Here is a 23,853-nt window from a genome sequence, read left to right as displayed (position 1 = left end):
TTTGTTTCAAAACTTGGATATGGTTCCTGTTTAGAAGGAGCTCTACATAGAAAGCATTTCTGGGGGGACATGTGTATGCTGCGAAGCCCAGTAAAGAAGCCACTTAACCTTGAGTCCTATTCAGTGCGGAGATTTAGGAGGAAACTTCAAACCCAAGTCATGTGTTCCCAGCTTGTGTGGATCATTACAGGTTTTAGAGTGGATTCTAGAAAGAAAGAACGTTCATTCAGAATCTTTCTAGAGTCTAGAATGATGCTGGAATTTGTCCAAGAAATCTTGCCTGTAGGCTTTTAAGGGCTAAAATGTAGATGTGAAGTGGACAGATAATAACAGACACAAAGGTGCCCCCAGAAGCCTATCAAGACACTGATGTTGACATTTCAGGTGAGCAGAGGGACAAGTATATTTCTCGGGGTGGGGAAAAGCTGCGTTGAGCAGAGTGAGGTTAGAAATGGGGAGCACCAGTATAGAAGGAAAAACGCAGGCTTCATTGCTGGGCCTCTTCCTGGCTCGTTGACAGCTTCTTTAGATACATTGCTTTAAGTCTCTATATGTTAAAACGGGGATAAGAATTCCTGTCCTGCCTGGCCTGGGTTGTAATCCATGCAATGGCATCTCAAAAAGTAGGGCATGAAAAAGTGCTTGTTTCTTTCTTTCTTTTTTAAATTATGCTTTAATTCTGGGATACATGTGCAGAATGTGCAGATTTGTTACATAGGTATACATGTGCCATGGCGGTTTGCTGCACCCATCAACCCAACATCTACATTAGGTATTTCTCCTAATGCTATCCCTCCCGTAGCTCCCTACCCCCTGACAGGCTTTGGTATGTGATGTTCCCCTCCCTGTGTCCATGTGTTCTCATTGTTCAGCTCCCATTTATGAGTGAGAACATCTGGTGTTTGGTTTTCTGTTTCTGTGTTGGTTTGCTGAGAATGATGGTTTCCAGCTTCATCCGAGTCCCTGCAAAGGACATCAACTCATCCTTTTTTATGGCTGCATAGTATTCCATGGTGTATATGTGCCACATTTTCTTTATCCAGTCTATCATTGATGGGCATTCGGGTTGGTTCCAAGTCTTTGCTATTGTGAATAGTGCTGCAATAAACATACGTGTGCATGTGTCTTTATAGTAGAATGATTTATAATCCTTTGGGTATACACCCAGTAATGGGATTGCTGGGTCAAATGGCATTTCTGGTTCTAGATCCTTGAGGAATTGCCACACTGTCTCCCACAATGGTTGAAATAATTTACACTCCCACTAACAGTGTAAAAGCATTCCTATTTCTCTACATCCTCTCTATCATCTGTTGTTTCCTGACTTTTTAATGATCGCCATTCTAACTGGCGTGAGATGGTATCTCATTGTGGTTTTGATTTGCATTTCTCTAATGACCAGTGATGATGAGCTTTTTTTTCGTATGTTTGTTGGCTGCATAAATGTCTTCTTTTGAGAAGTGTCTGTTCATATCCTTTGCCCACTTTTTGATGGGGTTGTTTGTTTTTTCTTGTAAATTTGTTTAAGTTCCTTGTAGGTTCTGGATATTAGCCCTTTGTCAGATGGATAGATTGCAAAAATTTTCTCCTATTCTGTAAGTTGCCTGTTCACTCTGATGATAGTTTACATTGCTGGGCAGAAGCTCTTTAGTTTAATTAGATCCCATTTGTCACCTTTTGCTTTTGTTGCCATTGCTTTTGGTGTTTTAGTCATGAAATCTTTGCCCATGCCTATGTCCTGAATGGCATTGCCTAGGTTTTCTTCTATGGTTTTTGTGGTCCTAGGTCTTAGGTTTAAGTCTTTAATCCATCTTGAATTAATTTTTGTATAAGGTGTAAGGAAGGGGTCCAGTTTCAGTTTTCTGCATATGGCTAGCCAGTTTTCCCAACACCATTTATTAAATAGGGAATCCTTTCCCCATTGCTTGTTTTTGTCAGGTTGTCAAAGATCAGATGGGTGATGTTATTTCTGCGGCCTCTGTTCTGTTCCATTTGTCTGTATATCTGTTTTGATACCAGTACCATGCTGTTTTGGTTACTGTAGCCTTGTAGTATAGTTTGAAGTCAGGTAGTGTGATGCCTCCAGCTTTGTTCTTTTTGCTTAGGATTGTCTTGGCTATACAGTCTGTTTTTTGGTTCCATATGAAATTTAAAGTAGTTTTTTTCTAATTCTGTGAAGAAAGTCAATGGTAGCTTGATGGGGATAGCATTGAATCTATAAATTACTTTGGGCAGTATGGCCATTTTCATGATATTGATTCTTCTATCCATGAGCATGGAATGTTTTTCCATTTGTTTGTGTCCTCTCTTATTTCTTTGAGCAGTGGTTTGTACTTCTCCTTGAAGAGGTCCTTCACATCCCTTGTAAGTTGTATTCCTAGGTATTTTATTCTCTTTGTAGCAATTGTGAATGGGAGTTCACTCATGATTTGGCTCTCTGTTTGTCTGTTATTGGTGTATAGGAATGCTTGAGATTCTTGCACATTGATTTTGTATCCTGAGACTTTGCTGAAGTTGCTTATCAGCTTAAGGAGATTTTGGGCTGAGATGATGGGGTTTTCTAAATATACAATCATGTCATGTGAAACAGAGACAATTTGACTTTCTCTCTTCTTATTCGAATACCCATTGTTTCTTTCTCTTGCCTTGATTGCCCTGGCCAGAATTTCCAACACTATGTTGAATAGGAGTTGTGAGAGAGGGCATCCTTTTCTTGTGCTGGTTTTCAAAGGGAATGCTTCCGACTTTTGCCCATTCAGTATGATATTGGCTGTGGGTTTGTCATAAATAGCTGTTATTATTTTGAGATACCTTCCATCAATACCTAGTTTATTGAGAGTTTTTAGCATGAAGGGTGTTGAGTTTTTTCGAAGGCCTTTTCTGCATCTGTTGAGATAATCATGTGGTTTTTGTCATTCGTTCTGTTTGACAAAAACAGATGGATTGTTCAGTTTCCATGTAGTTGTGCGGTTTTGAGTGAATTTCTCAATCCTGACTTCTAATTTGATTGCAGTGTGGTCTGAGAGACTGTTTGTTAGGATATCCATTCTTTTGCATTTGCTGAGGAGTGTTTTACTTCCAATTATGTGGTCAGTTTTAGAGTAAGTGTGATGTAGTGCAGAGAAGAATGTGTGTTCTGTTATTTGGGGTGGAGAGTTCTATAGCTATCTGTTAGGTCCGTTTGGTCCAGAGCTGAGTTCAAGTCCTGAATATCCTTGTTAATTTTCTGTCACGTTGATCTGTCTAATATTGACAGTGGGGTGTTAAAGTCTCCCACTATTATTGTGTGGGAGTCTAAGTCTCTTTGTAGGTCTCTGAGAACTTGCTTTATGAATCTGGGTGCTCCTGTATTGGGTGCATATATATTTAGGATAGTTAGCTCTTCTTGTTGCATTAATCCCTTTTAACATTATGTAATGCCCTTCTTTGTAATTTTTGATCTTTGTTGGCTTAAAGTCTGTTTTATCAGAGACTAGGATTGCAACCCCTGCTATTTTTTGCTTTCCATTTGCTTGGTGAATATTCTTCTCTCCCTTTATTTTGAGCCTTTGTTGTCTTTGCAAGTGAGATGGGTCTCCTGAATACAGCACACCAATGGGTCTTGACTCTATCTAATTTGCCAGTCTGTGTCTTTTAATTGGGGCATTTAGCCCGTTTATACTTAAGGTTAATATTGTTATGTCTGTATTCGATCCTGTCATTATGATGCTAAGCTGGTTATTTTGCCCATTAGTTGATGCAGTTTCTTCATGGTGTCGATGGTCTTTACAATTTGGTATGTTTTTGCAGTGGCTGGTACCAGTTGTTCCTTTCCATATTTTGTGCTTCCTTCAGGAGCTCTTGTAAGGCAGGCCTGGTGGTGGCAAAATCTCTCAGCATTTGCTTGTCTGTAAAGGATTTTGTTTCTTCTTTGCTTATGAAGCTTAGTTTGGCTGGATATGAAATTCTGGGTTGAAAATTCTTTTCTTTAAGAATGTTTAATATTGGCCCCCACTCTCTTCTGGCACGTAGGGTTTCTGCTGAGAGATTCACTGTTAGTCTGATGGGCTTCCCTTTGTGGGTAACCTAACATTTCTCTCTGGCTGCCCTTAACATTTTTTCCTTCATTTCCACCTTGGTGAATCTGACGATTACGTGTCTTGGGTTTTGCTCTACTCGAGGAGTATTTTTGTGGTGTTCTCTGTATTTCCTGAATTTGAATGTTGGCCTGTCTTGCTAGGTTGGGGAAGTTCTCCTGGATAATAGCCTGAAGAGTGTTTTCCAACTTGGTTCCATTCTCCCCGTCAGTTTGAGGTACACCAATCAAACATAGGTTTGGTCTTTTCACATAGTCCCATATTTCTTGGAGGCTCTGTTCATTCCTTTTCATTCTTTTTTCTCCAATCTTGTCTTCATGCTTTATTTCATTAAGTTGTTCTTCAATCTCTGATATCCTTTCTTCTGCTTGGTCTACTCGGCTATTAATACCTGTGTGTGCTTCACGAAGTTCTTGTGCTGTGTCTTTCAGCTCGATCAGGTCATTTATGTTTTTCTCAAAACTGGTTATTCTAGTTAGCAATTCGTCTAACCCTTTTTCAAGGTTCTTAGCTTCCTTGCATTGGGTTAGAACATGCTCCTTTAGCTCAGAGGAGTTTGTTTTTACCCACCTTCTGAAGCCTACTTCTGCCAATTCATCAAACTCATTCTCTGTCCAGTTTTGTTCCCTTGCTGGTGAGGAGTTGTAATTCTTTGGAGGAGAAGAGGTGTTCTGGTTTTTGGAATTTTCAGCCTTTTTGCACTGGTTTTTCCTCATCTTCGTGGATTTATCTTCCTTTGGTCTTTGATGTTGGTGACCTTTGTGTGGACGTCGTTTTTGTTGATGTTGATGCTGTTTCTTTCTGTTTGTTTTCCTTCTAACAGTCAGACCCCTCTGCTGCAGGTCTGCTGGAGTTTCCTGGAGGTCCACTCCAGAACCTGTTTGCCTGGGTATCACCAGCGGAGGCTGCAGAACAGCAAAGGATGCTGCCTGTTCCTTCCTCTGGAAGCTTTGTCACAGAGGGGCACCCACCAGATGCCACCCGGAGCTCTCCCGTATGAGGTGTCTGTCAACCCCTGCTGGGAGGTGTCTCTCAGTCAGGAGGCACAGGGGTCAGGGACCCACTTGAGGAGGCAGTCTGTCCCTTAGCAGAGCGTGAGTGCTGTGCTGGGAGATCTGCTGCTCTCTTCAGACCTGGGAGGCAGGAACGTTTAAGTCTGCCGAAGCTGTGCCCACAGCCACCCCTTCTCCCAGGTGCTCTGTCCCAGGAAAATGGGAGTTTTATTGATAAGCCCCTGACTGGGGCTACTGCCTTTCTTTCAGAGATGCCAGGCCCAGAGAGGAGGAATTTAGAGAGGCAGTCTGGCTACAGCGGCTTTGCCAAGCTGTGGTGGGCTCCACTCAGCTTGAACTTCCTGGCGGCTTTGTTTACACTGTGAGGGTAAAACCACCCACTCGAGTCTCAGTAATGGTGGATGCCCCTCCCCCCACTAAGCTCAGGCATCCCAGGTCCACTTCAGACTGCTTTGCTGGCAGCGAGAATTTCAAGCCAGTGGATCTTAGCTTTCTGTGCTCTCTGGGGGTGGGATCTGCTGAGCTAGACCACTTGGCTCCCTGGCTTCAGCTTCCTTTCCAGGGGAATGAACGGTTCTGTCTCATTGGTGTTCCAGGTGCCACCAGGGTATGAAAAAAAAAAAAAAACTCCTGCAGCTAGCTTGGTGTCTGCCTGAACAGCCACCCAGTTTTGTGCTTGAAACCCAAGAGCCTGGTGGTGTAGGTACCCGAAGGAATCTCCTGGTCTGCGAGTTGCGAAGACTGTGGGAAAAGTGTAATATTTAGGCCTGAATGCACCATCCCTCACGGCACAGTCCCTCATGGCTTCCCTTGGCTAGGGGAGGGAGTTCCCTGACCCCTTGCACTTCCCGGGGTGAGGCGATGCTCAACCCCGCATCTGCTCACCCTCTGTGGGCTACACCCGCTGTCTAACCATCCCAGTGAGATGAGCCAGCCGGGTACTTCAATTGAAAATCCAGAAATCACTTGCCTTCTGCATTGATCTTGCTGGGAGCTGCAGACCAGAGCTGTTCCTATTTGGCCATCTTGCCAGCCACCAAAAGTACTTGTTTTTTGCAGCTTGAAATGTGTCCATGCACCAGAATCATCAGTACCGCCTGGGAACTTGTTAGAAATGTGAAATCTCAGGTCTTATTCCAAGACCTACTGAATTAGATCTGAATTTTTTTTTTAGCAAGATCCCCAGTTCCCTGTGTGCACCTTAACATTTGAGAAATGTAGTCCATTTGTAAATGGTTTGTGGAGGAAGTTGGCTTTCTGAGACAATGTAAATGTTAAAGTTGGAGGACTGGAGCGACTATATCCAGAAGATACTGAATCAAACATCTGGGAAAAATAGGAGCTGGGTGCAGTGTTGCGCACTTGTAGTCCCAGCTACTTGTGGAGCTGAGGTGGGAGGATTACTTGAGGCCAGGACAAGTCCAGCCTGGGCAATATAGCGAGTCCCTGTCTCTTAAAAAATTAGGGAAAGATAGGAAGGAATGGCAGTGATGGGAATGGGAGCCTCACAGAGAGAGGTGGTGCCTGGTCTGAAAGAAGGCCTGGAAGAGGAAAGATAAACTGATGTTGGTTGAACTTCCATTGTTGTCAGAAACTCTGCTTGGTGTTCATATGTGCTATCTTATTTAATCCTCACAGGAATCAAATGTGTTAAATTTTAACTCTATTTTTCTTTGTTGAAGAGATTCAGTAAGCTTAAGGAACTTGCTCAGGTTTGTAGACCTAATTGACTTTTAATAGTAGCAGAATTGGACCAAGGGGCTGTACGGGTGCTGGAGATGCCACTGGAAGGTTTTAAGGATGTGGATGAGAAGGAGTGGTGTGTTCACGATGACAGATGGATCAGGCACAGGAAGTGGCTGGCAGGTCGCATCCCTGCTATAAATAGGGGAAGATGCTAGTGTAGCATGGTGTGTGTGTGTGTGATTTGAATGTAAAGGCATATTGAGAAAATATATCATGTCTACTACTATAGTTCAAGTTTCCCTTAACCTTGAACAAATACCAAGTAAGATGACCGTTAATATTTTTTCTCCCAAATTAATTTTAGAATTAGAAAAAAAATCAATGAGCAACTTAAATCTACAGTCATGTAAATTAAAGATCATTAAACAAGGTCTGATTTTCTTAATGGTTCTTCAAAACTCCAAAGGGAGGCTTTGATCTCACACAACCTGTTCCTTAATTCAACCCAGGAGAAACTTGAAACCTAACATCTCCCAGTTGACATGCCCGATGAGCGAGTTTTTGTTTTAACAGTGCCCTCTTGTGGGCAGTTCCCCTCAAGTGAGGCCCCAGTGATGCCTTGGATTACCCAGGAAATCAGCTTTCAAATCTGTGCTGACAGGCAGCAAGGTGGATTTCAGGTAACCAGGCCAGCCAGGTTCTGATGCCAGCGGGGAAGAGCAGTTGTCAGTCTCATAAAGCAGGCCCCACTTCCCACCTTGGTTGTGGGGGCGATGCTCGGTGCATCCTCTGTGGGAGCTGTGATGGGGGTATCTCGATTTCCTTGCCAAGACCTCTGGAGAGATGCAGGCAGTGCCGGCTGCTTTTCCAGGTCATAGCGCCAAGTTTGGGTGGGTTATTTGAGACTCACTGAGAGTGAGTCTGAGTCTGAGCCAGCCCTGGGTCTCTGCGCCTCCAGACCTGGATTTTCTAGACCGGTTTGCAGTCATGTCTCCTGGCCCCAAACCCCCTGAGCCCCTGAATTGGAAAACCGCCTGGGTTAACTTTCTGGGCAATGAAGTAATAGCAAAGTGGTAGGCATAGATTTTAACCCTAGGGAATAATTTTATTCTGAAAACCTTTGGGTTTGGTTTAAATGTGATATTTTCCATGACTTTGGTTTAGCCCCAGGCCAAACTATGAGAAACAATCCTTCTTTATTCTTTGAAAAGTTTTTAGAAGACTTTTTTCCTTACTAGTGAGTTAATAAAAAATGGTATTTGCCTTTTGTGTTTTGTTTAATCTGAGAGAATTGGGGAAATATTTAATTTTTACTTATATTCCATATACAGTGGTGAAAATGAACCTCCAACTGGTGGTCTGGAGTCCTGAGTGTCCCTGGGGTTCCTGACTTTTGCTTCTTAAGAGAAGTTCAGGGAGGGGCCCTTCTAGGTAGGATTGGGGCCTGGTTGTTGCTTTCGAGGGTGTGGGAAGAGGACACATCACAATGAACTAAGTCCTGGATGCAGTCCCAGCTCTGGCACTCCCTGGTGTGTTCCCAGTTACCTGACCTCTCCCCATTCAGCTTCCTCATCAATGGGTCTTGTAACACTACTCACCCTGTAGCGTTTTGATGAGAATTATACATGAACACACGAAAGTGCTTAGAAAGACCGGAGTAAGTGTGAGCTGCCATTATGGTTGAGACTTGAGTAAGTCATCAGAATTTGAGAGCAAGATTGAAAACTGTCAGCTCTTAAAGCTAAAATGGTTAAGAATTAACTCAGAATGAGTGAGACTGGCAATTTGTGGAAATTACCCAATGGAAATAACAGTTTGTTGAAATCTTTTACTGATGAGGCTGAGGAAACAAAGTCTGTAAAAGTCAGTGGGAAGATGGATCTGAAAACAGCTGAGTTCCAGTTGGCTGTATTTTCATCTTGTCCTTGGATGACAGGCTGTGTTATCAGCAGGGATGGTTGAGGTGCAGCTGAGATGGAGATGGCCAGGTTTACTGGCCCTGTCTAGGGTGTGGGTGTTGTGGCCAGAAGGGAGTTGTCTCCATATGTCTGCACTGATGTGGACCATGTGCACATCCTAATGGGAATCTGGCTTCCATGCAGGGTCCCTGTACTGCCTGTGCTGACTGGCAGATGTGAGTGCTCTAGGTCACTCCTCAAATGTTGCCACGCTTTGAAATCACATAGGGAGTTTAGAAGAATATGGATTCCTAGGTTCACACCCCCTTAGATTCATATTTAATTGGGCTGGGTTACTGGCCTGGCCATTGGACTTTTCAAAGCCTCCCAAGTGATTGTAATGGGCTGCAAAGTTTGAGACCTGCTGCTCTTGATTTGGCAGTAGCTGGAGATGACTATTTGGTTGATCCGTCTGGGTCCCATGAGTTGGCTGATGTGGTGTCACTCATAGACTGAATGCTCCTGTAGGGATGCTGAGGCCCCACCTTGGACGGTGGTGACACCACAGAGGAGCCCTTCATCTGGAGCTGACAGAGCTTCCTTGTTTGGCATCTCCTCAGCTGCTGTTGTGCCTACCTTTTGAAGCAGGGAGATGCTTTATGTGCCCTTAGTGTGCTGGGCTGAGAGGACAGGAGACTACATGAAAGCTTTTGTTGTCTGTTTCCAGCTGGCTATAACTAAGAAGACTTTGAACCTTGATTTCCTTCATTTACCATCAGTTGTCTGGGTGAAGCATTTGTACTTCACCTCCTTTCACTACCCAAACTGTAATTATATGGAACATCGGACGTGGATTCAGGCCATGTGTGTGACCCCTGCCCCAGCCCCACACAGCTTGTCTCCCTGCCCTCTCCATCCTGGGCAAATGTCCAAATAGGAAAAAGCATCTGGACACTGACATGGGGGAGCCCAGCACCCCATCCTCATCTACAGCCATCCGTCACGCAGCTGCATGAGCACCTGCAGAGGTTGATTTTGATGACTAGCTGGACCCTTAAAATGATGGCATTGATTTGGCTTGGCTTGGGCAGTAATTTCTGTCTGTGACCTTCAGGTTTTTAATATTTTGTTTCTGGAAACTCTGATAGAATGAATAGCTTTATATATTTATATAATTCTGAATGGCTAATCATCATGCTTTAAAATAGTCTTTGCTTCTAAACATGATTTTCACTTTGCCTTGTTTACATTTTTATACTTCACGATATTTTTTGGTAAACTTAAGTAGGAAAGAGGATGGGGCTGCTTTTTGTTTGCTTAAAAAGTTTATTTTTGATTAAAAACTGTGGTATCTACATATGTTGTTGTGAATGGTTCTGCAGTGATTTATTTATATGGTCTAATCCTTAAGAGCTGAAAGTATCATTCAAGAACATTGTCAACACTGAAGGGGCTTTTATTAAAATCTATGATAATTGTATCTTTTGTGTGTTCTTTTTGGCTTTCAGGTTTTCAAAACCCTCGGCACAGATGTCGTGAAGTCTGCATTTGAAGGTTATAATGCTTGTGTCTTTGCATATGGGCAAACTGGATCTGGAAAGTCGTACACTATGATGGGAAATTCTGTACGTTGTTTATACTGTGTGGGAAGGAAATTTCTCATTATCTTTCTCTGGACTGGTAGAATGATCTCTTTTATCTATTTGGTCTGTACTAACTTTTCATGTTCTGATTATTCTTTAGTAATAAGATGAAACTCAGTAATAAGTTGGACTAAATTTCCTTTGAGAGATTTTAAATTAGAAATAGTTTTAAGTATATAAGCATGAATAATGGATGCAAGTCCCTGCTCATTTTCTGTTTTTAAAGGCCTTATAATCTTATCAAAAAAGTGTGTTGGGCCAGTAAGTAATTTATTCTTCTTTTCTGCCAACACAACAGTTTGAATAAAATTACTAAAGCCTGTTCTTTTTAAAATTATTCAAAATACTTTTCCCCAAGAAAAATGTAAAAAAAATTCTAACTCTTTGATAGAAAGGTACTACATAAATCCTGAAAATACATTAAAAGGTTAGAATTATATAGTTTATATAATTTACATATTTATAAACACAGCGTATGCAGTTTTATAAGCTATGTAAGTTAACTGATATTAATGTTATACTTACCCCAAAATACAGAGGAGTAAAAACTAGGAATTACTGCAAGAACTTTCTTGTTCTGTGTTTTCTCCAGATTTAGATCATTCTTCTGTTTTCTTTTTTTTTTTTTTGAGATGGAATCTCACTCCGTCGCCCAGGCTAGAGTGCAGTGGTGCGATCTCGGCTCACTGCAAGCTCTGCCTCCTGGTTTCAAGTGATTCTCCTGCCTCAGCCTCCCAAGTAGATTACAGGTGTGCACCACCACGCCCTGCTAATTTTTGTATTTTTAGTAGAGACGGGGTTTCACCATGTTGGCCAGGCTGGTCTCAAACTTCTGACCTTAGATGACCCGCCCACCTCGGCCTCCCAAAGTGCTGGGATTACAGGCGTGAGCCACTGTGCCTGGCCTGTTTTTTTTTTTTTTTTTTTTTTTTTTCTTATTTCTTAGTGAGAGCTCTGTTCATTGCCTGCCAAACCTGTGGCATTGTTGAGATGTAGAGACACTAGTGGAAGATGATTGAGGGCTTCCTGCTGGCACACATGTGGTATCTGTAATGCTGAAGGTTTGGAGGTTCATGGAAGTCGTGTGTTAGAAGACAGATCTTTCCAGAATAAATTATTTCAGGACATGTAACCTCACTGCTTACATCCAGGCTCTTCCTTTACACAAGAAGTCAGTAAGTGCTGTTCGGGAAGTCTTCTCCGAAAAGGGAAGAACAAATGAGAGGAACAAACAGCTAATTTCGAGAGTTTCACATTTCCTTTTATCGTTACTTCTCACTTCCTCCTTTCCTACTGTGCCTTTGGGAAAAAAAAATAAACTTCCAAAAGTGAAATTTGTATGTTGATTCCCTAGTAACTATTTTATGTAAGTCAAACATTTATAAAGCACTCACAAATTACAAGTGTTTTTCTCCAATCTTGTAGTTGAGTGCTGCTTGGGTGTCCTTTCTTCATTTTAAAGTAAGAACCAAAAATACGACGTAAGACTCATTTTTCCTTGTTAAGAATTAGTACTGATTTAATGGTACAAAGGAAAAACAATCTCTGAACACAGTCATGCTTTCTTTTATTTTTTTGGGTGTGGGGGTTGAGTGAAGGTAGGGAGGGAACATGTGAATAAAGCATTGATGCTCTTCCTTGGTTTCCTAGCAAGATCATTTTGCCTGATTTTTACTATATTCTGAGGTTCATCAGCTTTTTAAGGTTGACTGAAACATGAATATTATTGAACGTTATACCCACATTGTATAAATAATATGGTGTATTAAAATTTTCCATCGAGGAAGGCCAGGGTAGGGGTTACTCTGTCAAAGGAGGGACATAGCATGTGGTTTTTTTTTTTTTTTAAAAACGTAGTTTTGCTCTTGTTGCCTAGGCTGGAATGCAATGGCGCAATCTCGGCTCACTGCAACCTCCGCCTCCCAGGTTCAAGTGATTCTCCTGCCTCAGCCTACCCAGTAGCTGGGATTACAGGCATGTGCCACCACACTCAGCTAATTTTTTCTGTTTTTAGTAGAGACACAGTTTCACCATGTTGGCCAGGCTGGTCTCAAACTCCTGACCTCAGGTGATCCACCCGCCTCGGCCTCCCAAAGTGCTGGGATTACAAGCGTGAACCACCGCACCCGGCCAGCATGGATTTTAATGTGGTCTTGTTACCTAAGTTTTTAAGACAATTATTAACTACCGTGGGGATTGCCAAGTTTTTCTTGGTGTTTTTTTGCCTGGTGTGTATTTCGCCTACCTTGGTCATTTGAGCATGTATTTTTAACATTTATTGTACAGTTATAAACTGTCTTATTTAAATGTTAGAAATTAAGTTTCCTTGTTTGTAAGCCATGATTTAACTAACAACTGATAACCATATATTATCAGAGTCCCAGCCTGTATAAATCAGAAGGCTCAATCATCTCATTTCAGAGAGTAGAAAGCAGCCTTGGAGGGGGTATATGGCGTGGGCTGTGGTAGGCCAGGGGTTGGCATACAGGCCACTTGAGTCTAAGTTCACGCCAGCAAATTGCAAATTCAGTCATCAGTTGCTTTTATTTTGAGTGACAGCTGTGACATTGGTCCTTCCCATGCAGGGAGATTCTGGCTTAATACCTCGGATCTGTGAAGGGCTCTTCAGTCGGATAAATGAAACCACCAGATGGGATGAAGCTTCTTTTCGAACTGAAGTCAGGTAGGGCCTGTGGCCTGAGTAACTGAGTGTGAGCTTGATTGGAGTCAGTGCTGGTTGGCTTGCATTTAGGTGTTGGAAATGGATAAGGTCTTTAGATTCCTAAAGAAAAAGTCTTCCTTTTTCCCCTCCTGTGATTATGGTTTGGGGATAAAGCTTAAAACACATAAGTTTTTAGTGATTTTCCTGGGTACAGTTTGGATAAAGATTTGGGAGCTGGCAGAAATAACAGCTTGGTCAGAAACTAATGTGGGATGTTCATCTCAAATGGAGTGAGCTTCTGACTTTTAAGTGTATACCAATTACTTGCCTCATTCTTTTAGCTTAGTAAGGTTTATATTATTCTTTGTGTTGGTTGGATCATTATAAATCTAATCTACAAGTAAATCTGAGTGGTTGAGGTGCTTTTTCCTCCTTGAAATTAAACCTGTGAGGGGAGCCAGTCTCTTCAGTAGTTTCAAGGGCAGACATGGCAATATAGGATTTTTACACCTACTTGACTGCTTTGTGGTCTTGGACAAGTTATTTGAATCACACTAAACCTCCCTTGCCTAACCTATAAAATGAGGATAGTAGTGGTACCTATCTCTGGGTATTGTAGAGATTCAATGAAATAATCCATGTCTAGTACTTAGCATGGTACAGGAAGTCCTCACTTAATGTACCTTCCTTTTTTTTTTTGGAGATGGAGTCTTACTCTGTCGCCCAGGCTGGGGTGCAGTGGCACACTCTTGGCTCATTGCAACCTCCACCTCCCAGGTTCAAGTGATTCTCCTGCCTCAGCCTCCCAAGTAGCTGGGATTACAGGCGTCCGCTACCACACCCAGCTAATTTTTATATTTTTAGTAGATATGGGGTTTCACTGTGTTGGTCAGGCTGGTCTTGAACTCCTGACCTCAAGTGATCCATCTGCCTCGGCCTCCCAAAGTGTGAATATTACAGACGTGAGCCACCACCCCTGGCCTAATGTCGCTTCTTGATACAGTCTTGGAAATCGTGGCTTTAAGTGAAACAACATATAATGAAACCAGTTCTTTTTCTCATCAACATTATAGCAATATGATGTTGAAGGAAGCATTGTTATTTGAGGACCCACTATATGTCCTTTCCCTTAAAGTTGCACTTTCCAAGAACCTGTCAATGACCTTAAGTGAGGACTCATTGTACCTGATACACAGTCACCACTCATAAATGGTAACTGCTGCTGTGGCCATTTATGTTAGCAGGTTGCTGCTGTTATGTGTTGTTACTGATATTAATGTCTGAAATCATTTTTCTGAATTCAATTTTATTTTAAATTTTTAGCTACTTAGAAATTTATAACGAACGTGTGAGAGATCTGCTTCGGCGGAAGTCATCTAAAACCTTCAATTTGAGAGTCCGTGAGCATCCCAAAGAAGGCCCTTATGTTGAGGGTAAGAGTAGATATTTCACAGCCATATTCTTTTTGTGATCTATGTAAAAATAACACTTTCAATGAAAAAATATAGCATAATGGTGAGCTTTTAAAAATTAATTTTGGAATTTTATTATAGTAAGAATGTCATGAGCTGTCACTACATGATGTTCAGTTAGTGAATTTATACTTCACTGGCCATCCGTTGATTTTATGAGGCTTACAATAGATTTCCTCTGTCTTTAAGGAATCTCTGGAATTTTCTTTTCCAAATGTAAGGCAAGGTAAGCAAACCTGCAATCTGTCTCTCTAAATGGCATTGCATTTTTGCAGTGTATCTTTACTGACCCTAATGGTGATATATGACAATAAAGATGTTCTGAACCTCTTGCGTCTTAGCAAGTGTGTTTGGAGGATTTCCTCTGTGGGTTTCAGCATCTGTGTTGTGATACGCTCGTCGTGGCACAGTCAGTTGTGAGGAATGCCACAAGCAATGATGAGTACAGGATTGGCCTTTGCTGATTATTTAAGAATTGGCTGGATTTAAAACTGTCCTCGTAATGAAGCTGATCTTACCTCCTCTGTATAAGGCAACTTAGAATGGCTGGACTGCAGGAATTGCACATAGAGATGTGCTTTCATGTTCTTCATTTGTGTCTTTGTGGATGCAGGACAGAACTGGTCACAGGTTTAAAGTTCTTCCTGGTTTTGGTTGTCTTCTTTTACTGGGAGATACCAGATATAACAACAGGACCCCATCTGTATTCCTTTTTTTATCTTTTGGGATGCAGGCTTGCTCTGTCGCCCAGGCTGGAGTGCAGTGGTGTGATCTCAGCTCTCGGCAACCTCCGCCTCCTGGGTTCAAGCAATTCTCTGCCTCAGCCTCCCGAGTAGCAGGGATTACAGGTGCCTGCCACCACACCTGGCTAATTTTTGTATTTTTAGTAGAGACAGGGTTTCACCATCTTGGCCAGGCTGGTCTTGAACTCCTGACCTCATGATCCACCTGCCTCGGCCTCCCAATATGCTGGGATTACAGGTGTGAGCCACCACGCCCGGCCCATCTGTATTTTAATAAATTTCCACTTAAGCTTTTGCCTTGTATGCCCAAAGCAAAGCAGGGTGTGCCAGTATGTAGTTGTTCTGTGGTGTGTGGTATAGCTATTACTGTTAAGAGTTTTTAGCCTAACTCATGCCTTCATGTTTTCTGACAAGTGTCTTATCACATGTTAAAACATATAAAACTGGTGTATGAAGAGATAGAATAGCAAAACAGAGCAAACATCCAGAATCTGACCTAGATACTTAGGGGAATTTAGTTTATAATCAATGTGCTATTCAAACCTTAGGGAAATTATTAGAGGGATTATTAAGCTGTGTAGGAGGAAAAAAAAGTAAATTGGCACCACAACTCAGTTTTACACCAGAATAAATGGTAACTAGATTGAAGATTTAAGTGCAAAAATATTAAATAATAAAATGACTATAAAAATCCGTGGGTTGATTTTTTTCCCAGAAACCTGGAGGAAAGAAGGCTTTTAAAAACCTGACTTAAAACTCAGAAACTATAAAACAAACAAAGTTAAATTTGAAATGGTTAAACAAAGAATAGCAAAATAAAACATCATACTTGACAGAAACACTGTAAGCAAAGTAAAAAGCTTAATTACAAAATAGGAAAAATACTTTGAATTCAAGTTTTAGACAAAGGACTAATTTTCCTACTATATAAAGAGCTCCTATAAATCAGTAAGGACAGGTTCAACAACCAATAGAAAAATGAACAAAGAGTATGTATGACTAGGCTGTTCGTAGAAACGGAAATACAGATGATTTTTAAATGCAGGAAGGAATGCTTAGCATTTCACTCATAGTAAAAGAAAAACAAAATAAGAATACTTGGAGGTAACATTTGTCACCCGTCTTTGGCAGATGTAAATAATCCTGATAAGACTGTATTGTGGACGGTTTTGGGAGACAAGCACTCTTATACCTTGCTACTGCTGGGTGTAAATTGCCCTCTATGGAGAACAATTTTGCAATAGTTATCAAAATTTCAACTGTCTAGAAATTCCACCTCTAAGAATTTATTCTGTATAAACATTCACAGGCATTTGAAAAGAATTATGTGCAAGATGATTTGTAGCAGCATTACTCATAATTGGAAACAAAATATGAACAACTGCTGTAGTCTCCATGGTTAAATTGGTCGTGGTACATGCATATGATCCAATCCCCTGCAGCCTTAAAAATGAATGAGGAAACACCTTAACTGATACAGAATGTTCTTTAATGTATTAATCCATTTAAAAGCAGGGTGCAAACTAATGCTTATTGTATGCTACCATTTGTACGTAAGGGGAAAAAGATAATTATATATAAATATGATTGCTTGTATACGTATAGGTTATTTCTAGAAGGGTATGTAACATTTGGTTCCCTGACAGAAGGGGAAGTGGGGAGCTATAGCATAGGGACGGGGGACCCTTTACACGGTGTAACTGTGTAGCCTTTGACTTTAGAACCATATGAATGTTCCAAAAAAGTTAATAAAATAATTTGTTAAAATGATTTAAAAAACGCTTTTGGGTTTTGCATGAAGGCAGTGCTTTTACATTTTTCTTGTATGTGCTATGACTAATGTGAATGAGGTTGATGATAATATGATAGCTAACCTTTTCTTAAATACCTTATGTCAGAGGCCTCTAACCCCCGGGCTGCAGACTGGTACTGGTCCATGGCCTGTTAGGAAGTGGGCCGCACAGTAGGAGGTGAACAGCCAGGGAGCAAGCGTTACTATCTGAGCTCTGCCTCCTGTCAGGTCAGTGGTGGCATTAGATTCTCATAGGAGCACGAGCCCTATTCTGAACTGCACGTGTGAGGGATCTAGGTTGTGTGCTCCTAATGAGAATATAACCAATACCTTATCATCTGACGTGTGGAACAATTTCATCCCGAATCTGTTCCCCCTACCCCTATCTGTGGAAAAATAGCCTTCCATGAAACCGATCTCTGGTGCTGAAAAAGTTGGGGACCGTGGCCCTATGTGGTAGGTACACATGATCACGTGAGGTAACTGAGGCACAGTGAGGTGAAGCAGTTTGTCCATAACTATGTAAGTCCACGGCTAGTAAGCCGCAGAGCTGGGATTCGACCCCAGCCACCCAGCTCCCAGGTCTGCATTACATACCACCACCCTAGAGAGACAAGTGAGGTCTTCAGACAGGTCAGCAGATTTTGGAGTTGTGTATTATTTCATAGAGGGTAATTTTGTATTCCATTTCCTATATATTAGGGGGATTTCTTCACCCCTTCCATTTTTTTTTTCAGATTTATCCAAACATTTAGTACAGAATTATGGTGACGTAGAAGAACTTATGGATGCGGGCAATATCAACCGGACAACCGCAGCGACTGGGATGAACGACGTCAGTAGCAGGTCTCATGCCATCTTCACCATCAAGTTCACTCAGGTAAGGGCTGCTGCGGGACCGGCTGGCTCCATCCCTGAGGTCTTTACTTGCTGATAAGCACCAGCTGAGGACTGATCATTGTTGAACCAGGAGCAGCAGCAGGTAAAGGTGACTGACTGTCATTTTCTTGTTAATTAGAGTTGAACATGTGCTGTGCGCTGAGTTTCTCTGTGGTTACAATCACAGTAATTTGAAATATCCTGATGTGTACCCTTAAGAAATACTTAGCAGGCTTCCACCCTGTTCTAGACATAAAACAAGTTGCTCTGTGCTTAATTAAGCAAAAGTTTTCATTGTTGCAAACTCTGTGGGAAATAATGGATTGCGAGTCAGACCAGCTGGAAGCCAAGGTGAGTAACTCAGTGCAGTTCATTACCGCTCCATGGCACTCATCTTGCCGTGTTGATGATGATTATTAGAATGATATTAAAGGGCAGCGAATATTTATAAGTACTAATGTAAGAATTCATTATGATCAAGAGGTGGAGAGCATCTTGAACATCTGTGGAAATTATTGAGGGTAAATATTTGAACACTGAGGCCAGTAGAATAGATGAATGCAAAAATGTAGGGTCCTGTCAGGGTCTAAGTATATGCTAGGAGCTTGGGGATGTCCTTATCTGGGTTAACAGTTGGACACATCAGATACAAAGAGGCAGCATTTTATTAACGAGGGAGATCAAAGAGCAAGAAAATGAGTTTTCTAAGGCCAGTCAGAACAACTTGCATTAAATTCTCCACATCTTAATCTTCTGTTAGACCTTTCCTTTAGAGTTACTCAAGTTGATTGGTTTTTCTCCTGCTTTCTGGTTAGTGCCTGATTAGCATATTACCATCTCTAATTTTTTTTTTTTTTGAGACATGATTTCACTCTGTTGCCCAGGCTGGAGTGCAGTGGTGTGATCACGGCTCACTGCAGTCTCAACCTTCTGGGCTCAAGCGATCTCCCATCTCAGCCCTCCAGGGAGCTGGGACTGCAGTGCACAACACCACGCCCAGCTAATTTTTTTTTTTTTTTAAGTTTTTTCTAGAGATGGTGTCTCACTATGATGCCCAGCCTGGTCTTGAACTCCTGGGCTCAAGCGATCCTCCCACCTTGGCCTCCCAAAGTGCTGGGATCACAGGCGTAAGCTGCTGGGTCTGGCCACCATCTCTCATTTCTAAGAGGTTTAAATTTCTATAAAAATATAGTAATCTGGCGGGGGGCGCATTTTGGTTCAAAATGTAACACATAGATCAGAAGTATTTGTGAATATAAAATTTTGGTAGAATTCAGAAGCAAGGAATATAGTATTTAAGATTTTACATTAAAAGAAATAATTTGTGCAACAAGATATTTTAACATCCGATAATGGTTGAATGCTCTTTTCCGTACTTGTCTATATTGATCATATTTTGGAAAGCTTTTGTTCTTGGAAGGCTGGGATTCTAGATGAGAATAAAAGTTATTATTTGCTTACTTACATTTCTCTGCTGAGTGCCACTCACTGCCTAGTTTTCTGTTCTGCCACAGCCTGATTCAGCAGGGCTTGGTTGAGAATGAAATGCTTCTTTAGAAAGTTTAAGAATCATATACAGTAACTTCTTTTGCATTGGATTAAATTTGAGAAGTTTCTGTAATCAGTATGAAGGCCAATAAAACAACAAAATTGAAAAATATCTACCCTGAGAGATCTCAGTGAGGAGTAGAAAATAGTTAGAATTCATATCATCAACAACATCAGGGCCCTTTGCACCTCTTCAATTTTACTTTTTTATTTTACCACAGGCTAAATTTGATTCTGAAATGCCATGTGAAACCGTCAGTAAGATCCACTTGGTTGATCTTGCCGGAAGTGAGCGTGCAGATGCCACCGGAGCCACCGGGGTTAGGCTAAAGGAAGGGGGAAATATTAACAAGTCCCTCGTGACTCTGGGGAACGTCATTTCTGCCTTAGGTATGCTTACGCCTGGCTCCTGCCTCCTCTTTTTCCTCCTCTTTTTCCTCATGTGTAATATTTGTGTTGCAAACTGAGGTAATATCTTCAAGGTTTTATGAGTAGAGGAAAAAAAAATTTTACTAATTGTCCTCTCTCCCCTTTGTTTCTTCCTTTTTATAGCTGATTTATCTCAGGATGCTGCAAATACTCTTGCAAAGAAGAAGCAAGTTTTCGTGCCTTACAGGGATTCTGTGTTGACTTGGTTGTTGAAAGATAGCCTTGGAGGAAACTCTAAAACTATCATGATTGCCAGTAAGAGTTTTAAGTTACTTTTCTGAGCATACAATATTTTCTGTGAATTAACTGTAAATATTTAAGTTTAAAGTGTCTTATTAGGAAATAGCACCTTTTACATCTTAAAAAAGTAATGGTTTTTCTATCTTGAGGAAAATCACCTCCTATGATCCTGCTATGATCCAGTCTATAGTATCATCATTAACTGTTGTACCACCTTGCCATATTTTGGAAGCTGTGATAACATGCAGGAAGACTTTTCAGCTTTTCTTTGCTTAAAGTGCAAGGTAGAAATTTACCTCATAGGAGAAAAATCATAGGAACACAAGGTCAAAATAACCCAACTTTGTTTTTTTATTTAAGGCAGTAAATGCGGAATTTAAAAGTAAGAATTGGGAGGGGAAAAAAAAACCCCAATGCATAAAACAAATAATGGTAACAGTAATATACTTTATGTCTGTATTTCAGCCAATAATTGAAAGAAGCAGAATAGAGAAAAAAATGTAGAAAGGGGAGATAATTGTTTGGGAGAAGTCAGGGCTTGTTTCCCTTCTGACTCTACTTTCCCCTCCCTCTTCCTCTCTTTCCTCTTCCCTTCCCCTCTCTTCATGCCCTTCCCATGCTTCATGCCATGTGCTAACTATGGAGCCACGGGATTTACCCTGGTTTGTACACCCACATGCATTTGTATAGTCACCTAAGCCTTAAAGTTGAGTGGTAGTAGTGGAGGTGGGTAAGATTAACCAAGCTTTAAGAAGAGAATGGATAGATTTGTGACCCTTTTCAAAACTTATCATATTCTGTTTTTTTTTCCCAGACAGTAGACTTTGCCAGAACTTTTAAAAGTATTTGAATTCCTACTTAATGTTGAGATGACAAATAGTCTTTAAACCTTCTTCTTACATTTTCAGCAGGGAAAACTACCTAACTATAGGGGAATGTCTCATATCTCATTTTAGACTTGGTTAGGTGGTTGATTCTAGATTTGAGAAGAGCAAAATGACACTTAATTTTGTATTGTGAACACTCTTTCCTAGAAATGTTAGATAATTTTTCATATTCATTACTGTGGCAATGAATATTTAGTCTCTCCAATGACCTGGGGTTAATCTGACTTTTAAATTACAAACCAACTTTGTGTTAAATGAAACATGGAGTGCTGGATAAATTATTTTTTGAATACATTCTTCACAGCCATTTCACCTGCTGATGTCAATTATGGAGAAACCCTAAGTACTCTTCGCTATGCAAATAGAGCCAAAAACATCATCAACAAGCCTACCATTAATGAGGATGCCAACGTCAAACTTATCCGTGAGCTGCGAGCTGAAATAGCCAGACTGAAAACTCTGCTTGCTCAAGGGAATCAGGTTGGGTTTTTCTGAGATTTATGGATAATTTTCTTTGAGTAATGACATCTATTTCTAGATCTTAATGAGACAATTTTCTCACTCATGCTATTGATTTGAGTAAATAAGTGCTAAGTAAAGCTTTGAATGAGTTAGCCAGTCCCTCGTTTACATCAACCTCTTGTCAGCCTTTGCATTCATTACGGGCTGCATGTGTAAGATTTTATCCACTAAACCTGAAATGATTAACTCTCTAATAGTTATCAATTATGAATGGAAATGTACTATGCAATAGGATTAATGGCATAATCTCTTTAAGTGGAAAGAAATTGATATGCTTAGAATAGTATTTAAAATTTCACCCATGCATTTTATGACTTTAAAATGTGTTTTAACAGAATAAAAGACTTGTTTGAACACCTTTCTGAATGCCTGTGTCATATCACCTATCAGAGAGGTGGTTCTGGTGGCCCAGCGACACATGTGTATTACACCTGTGATCTGGCTGAAATGCTGTCCCTGGGCCCTCGCTTGATTGTTGAAATAGTCTCATTTTAGGATCTGTTGGGATTCTAGTGAAGATTCCTTGTCTTTGTGATTTTTCTCAGTAAGCTTCCTGATAGTCTGCATGGTGTATGTACAGAGTTACATTCTGTGATGATTGGTGGAAGTAAAGTTCTGGTAGGCTTTGATATTGCTGTGAAGAAAGGCAACCCTTGAAAGAAAATGAAGGATAGCTTTTTTAAATGTTGAAGTTAGACTGGAGTTAGCCTCCTTTCTTAACTCATGAATGGATGTCTTAAGTATATCGTGAAAAGAAATGCTTTTCTTTATGTGCAGAGTGGTCCCGTCAGAGCAGTGCTTTCCACGTGGGATTATGTGGCACTTGAGGCTCTTGGCATCCCGTAAATGTTTTGAAAATACTGATGGGATGAAAACCTCACTGAATTTCCTGTGTCCTGAAATGTACCTGGCAGTTCTTTCCCACAAGATGGTGGACAGCAGTTGAATAGGAATTGTTCATTGTGAACAATTAAGGATCAAAGAGGATTAAGGATTAAGGAGGATTAAAAATATCTCCACATGCATTTTGCTCTATGGTGGAAGTTGTCAGAATGAAGAGTCCAGCTCCATGTGATGAGGCCTTATAACATGAACCACAATAGTCATTTTTATTTATACGTCTTGTTATTGGAATCTTTTTCTTTTCTTTTCTTTTTGAGATAGAGTCTCACTCTGTTGCCCAGGCTGGAGTGCAGTGATGCAATCTGGGCTCACTGCAACCTCCACCTCCAGGGTTCAAGTAATTCTCATGCCTCAGCCTCCTGAGTAGCTGGGAGGTGCCTGCCACCATGCCTGGCTAATTTTTTTGTATTTTTGGTAGAGACGGGGTATCACGACGTGGACCAGTCTGGTCTGGAACTCCTGACCTCAAGTGATCTGCCTGCCTTGGCCTCCCAAAGTGTTGGGATTACAGGTGTGAGCCACCGCGCCCAGCCTGGCATCTTTCTCAGTGTTTTTAAAACATTGTTTATATAAAGTAAGCCTTTAATGATGATTTGATTGGATCACTCAAATTACTATATGTGAAGGAAGTATTTGGAAAATTCTATGTGCAGTTTCTTGTGCTTAACCTTTTATTAGGTTAAAAGAATGAAGGGCAAAAATATTATCTTTTAAAAACTAAACTGAGGACATCATTGGAAGGAATCTTATATAGATCAAAAACCTTTAATTTATTGATAGTTTACATTTTCTCTCTGAAAAATGCCTTCAGAGGTATTGTTATGCCATATAGTTGCCTTATATTTTGTAGTCTTTTTTCCTTTTCCTTTTATGACTTATTACCACTGCTGTGTTTAAGGGAGTATTTTTGTTGCTGTAATTTTGGGGGTGAGGATATAAAAGACAGTTAAGTCTATTTCAGAACACATTGCAGATAAAATTTTTGATATACAATATATTACAATAAAAATGTGAATCCAATTTAAAATAATTTATCATGCTATGAAGCTGTAAATTGTTTTGAGACAATATAGGCTTATCCTAAATTAATTAAATTTATGAAGCTTAATAAAAACAGCAGGTGTTCTTAAATGTCCATTAAACATCTCTGTATACATTTTTCTGGGAGTATTGCTCTATTCCTAGAATATTCTATCCCAGGTACTGCTGTGGTTCATTGAGAATGTTATTCAAATCTGAGTTCCATTTCTAGGGTTATTTTTTTTAAGCACAGCTAAATAAAAATCAACTTCTACTTTTAATAATTTTCTGTCTTTGCCATTGCAAAAAGTCATGTGCATCAGAGTTTTTAAAGCACCTTTTTAGTAAAGCAAAAGGTTTTGACATGTATTTGATTCTTTTACTATGTAGATCTAGATATGTAGATATATGTAGTAGTTTGTATTTTTGAATTTTTTATT

The 23,853-nt window shown here is 40.6% G+C and overlaps 1 protein-coding gene across 6 annotated transcripts in view; it reads left to right on the top strand.

The window, feature by feature from the left end:
- The window catches only part of KIF16B (kinesin family member 16B), a 302,297-nt gene that overhangs the window by 46,586 nt on the left and 231,858 nt on the right, over positions 1 to 23,853 (top strand). For all 6 annotated transcript variants that reach the window (XM_055373559.2, XM_019017553.4, XM_019017552.3 and 3 more), the window contains exons 4-10: positions 10,182 to 10,298; positions 12,902 to 12,999; positions 14,302 to 14,411; positions 17,723 to 17,865; positions 19,634 to 19,802; positions 19,965 to 20,096; positions 21,273 to 21,448. In XM_055373559.2, coding sequence (XP_055229534.2) covers positions 10,182 to 10,298; positions 12,902 to 12,999; positions 14,302 to 14,411; positions 17,723 to 17,865; positions 19,634 to 19,802; positions 19,965 to 20,096; positions 21,273 to 21,448 — 945 coding nt within the window. The remainder of the gene's footprint in view (positions 1 to 10,181; positions 10,299 to 12,901; positions 13,000 to 14,301; positions 14,412 to 17,722; positions 17,866 to 19,633; positions 19,803 to 19,964; positions 20,097 to 21,272; positions 21,449 to 23,853) is intronic.

Source organism: Gorilla gorilla, chromosome 21, assembly GCF_029281585.2.
Source record: "Gorilla gorilla gorilla isolate KB3781 chromosome 21, NHGRI_mGorGor1-v2.1_pri, whole genome shotgun sequence".
Taxonomy (NCBI): Eukaryota; Metazoa; Chordata; class Mammalia; order Primates; family Hominidae; genus Gorilla; species Gorilla gorilla.
This window is presented reverse-complemented; position numbering and strand designations above follow the sequence as displayed.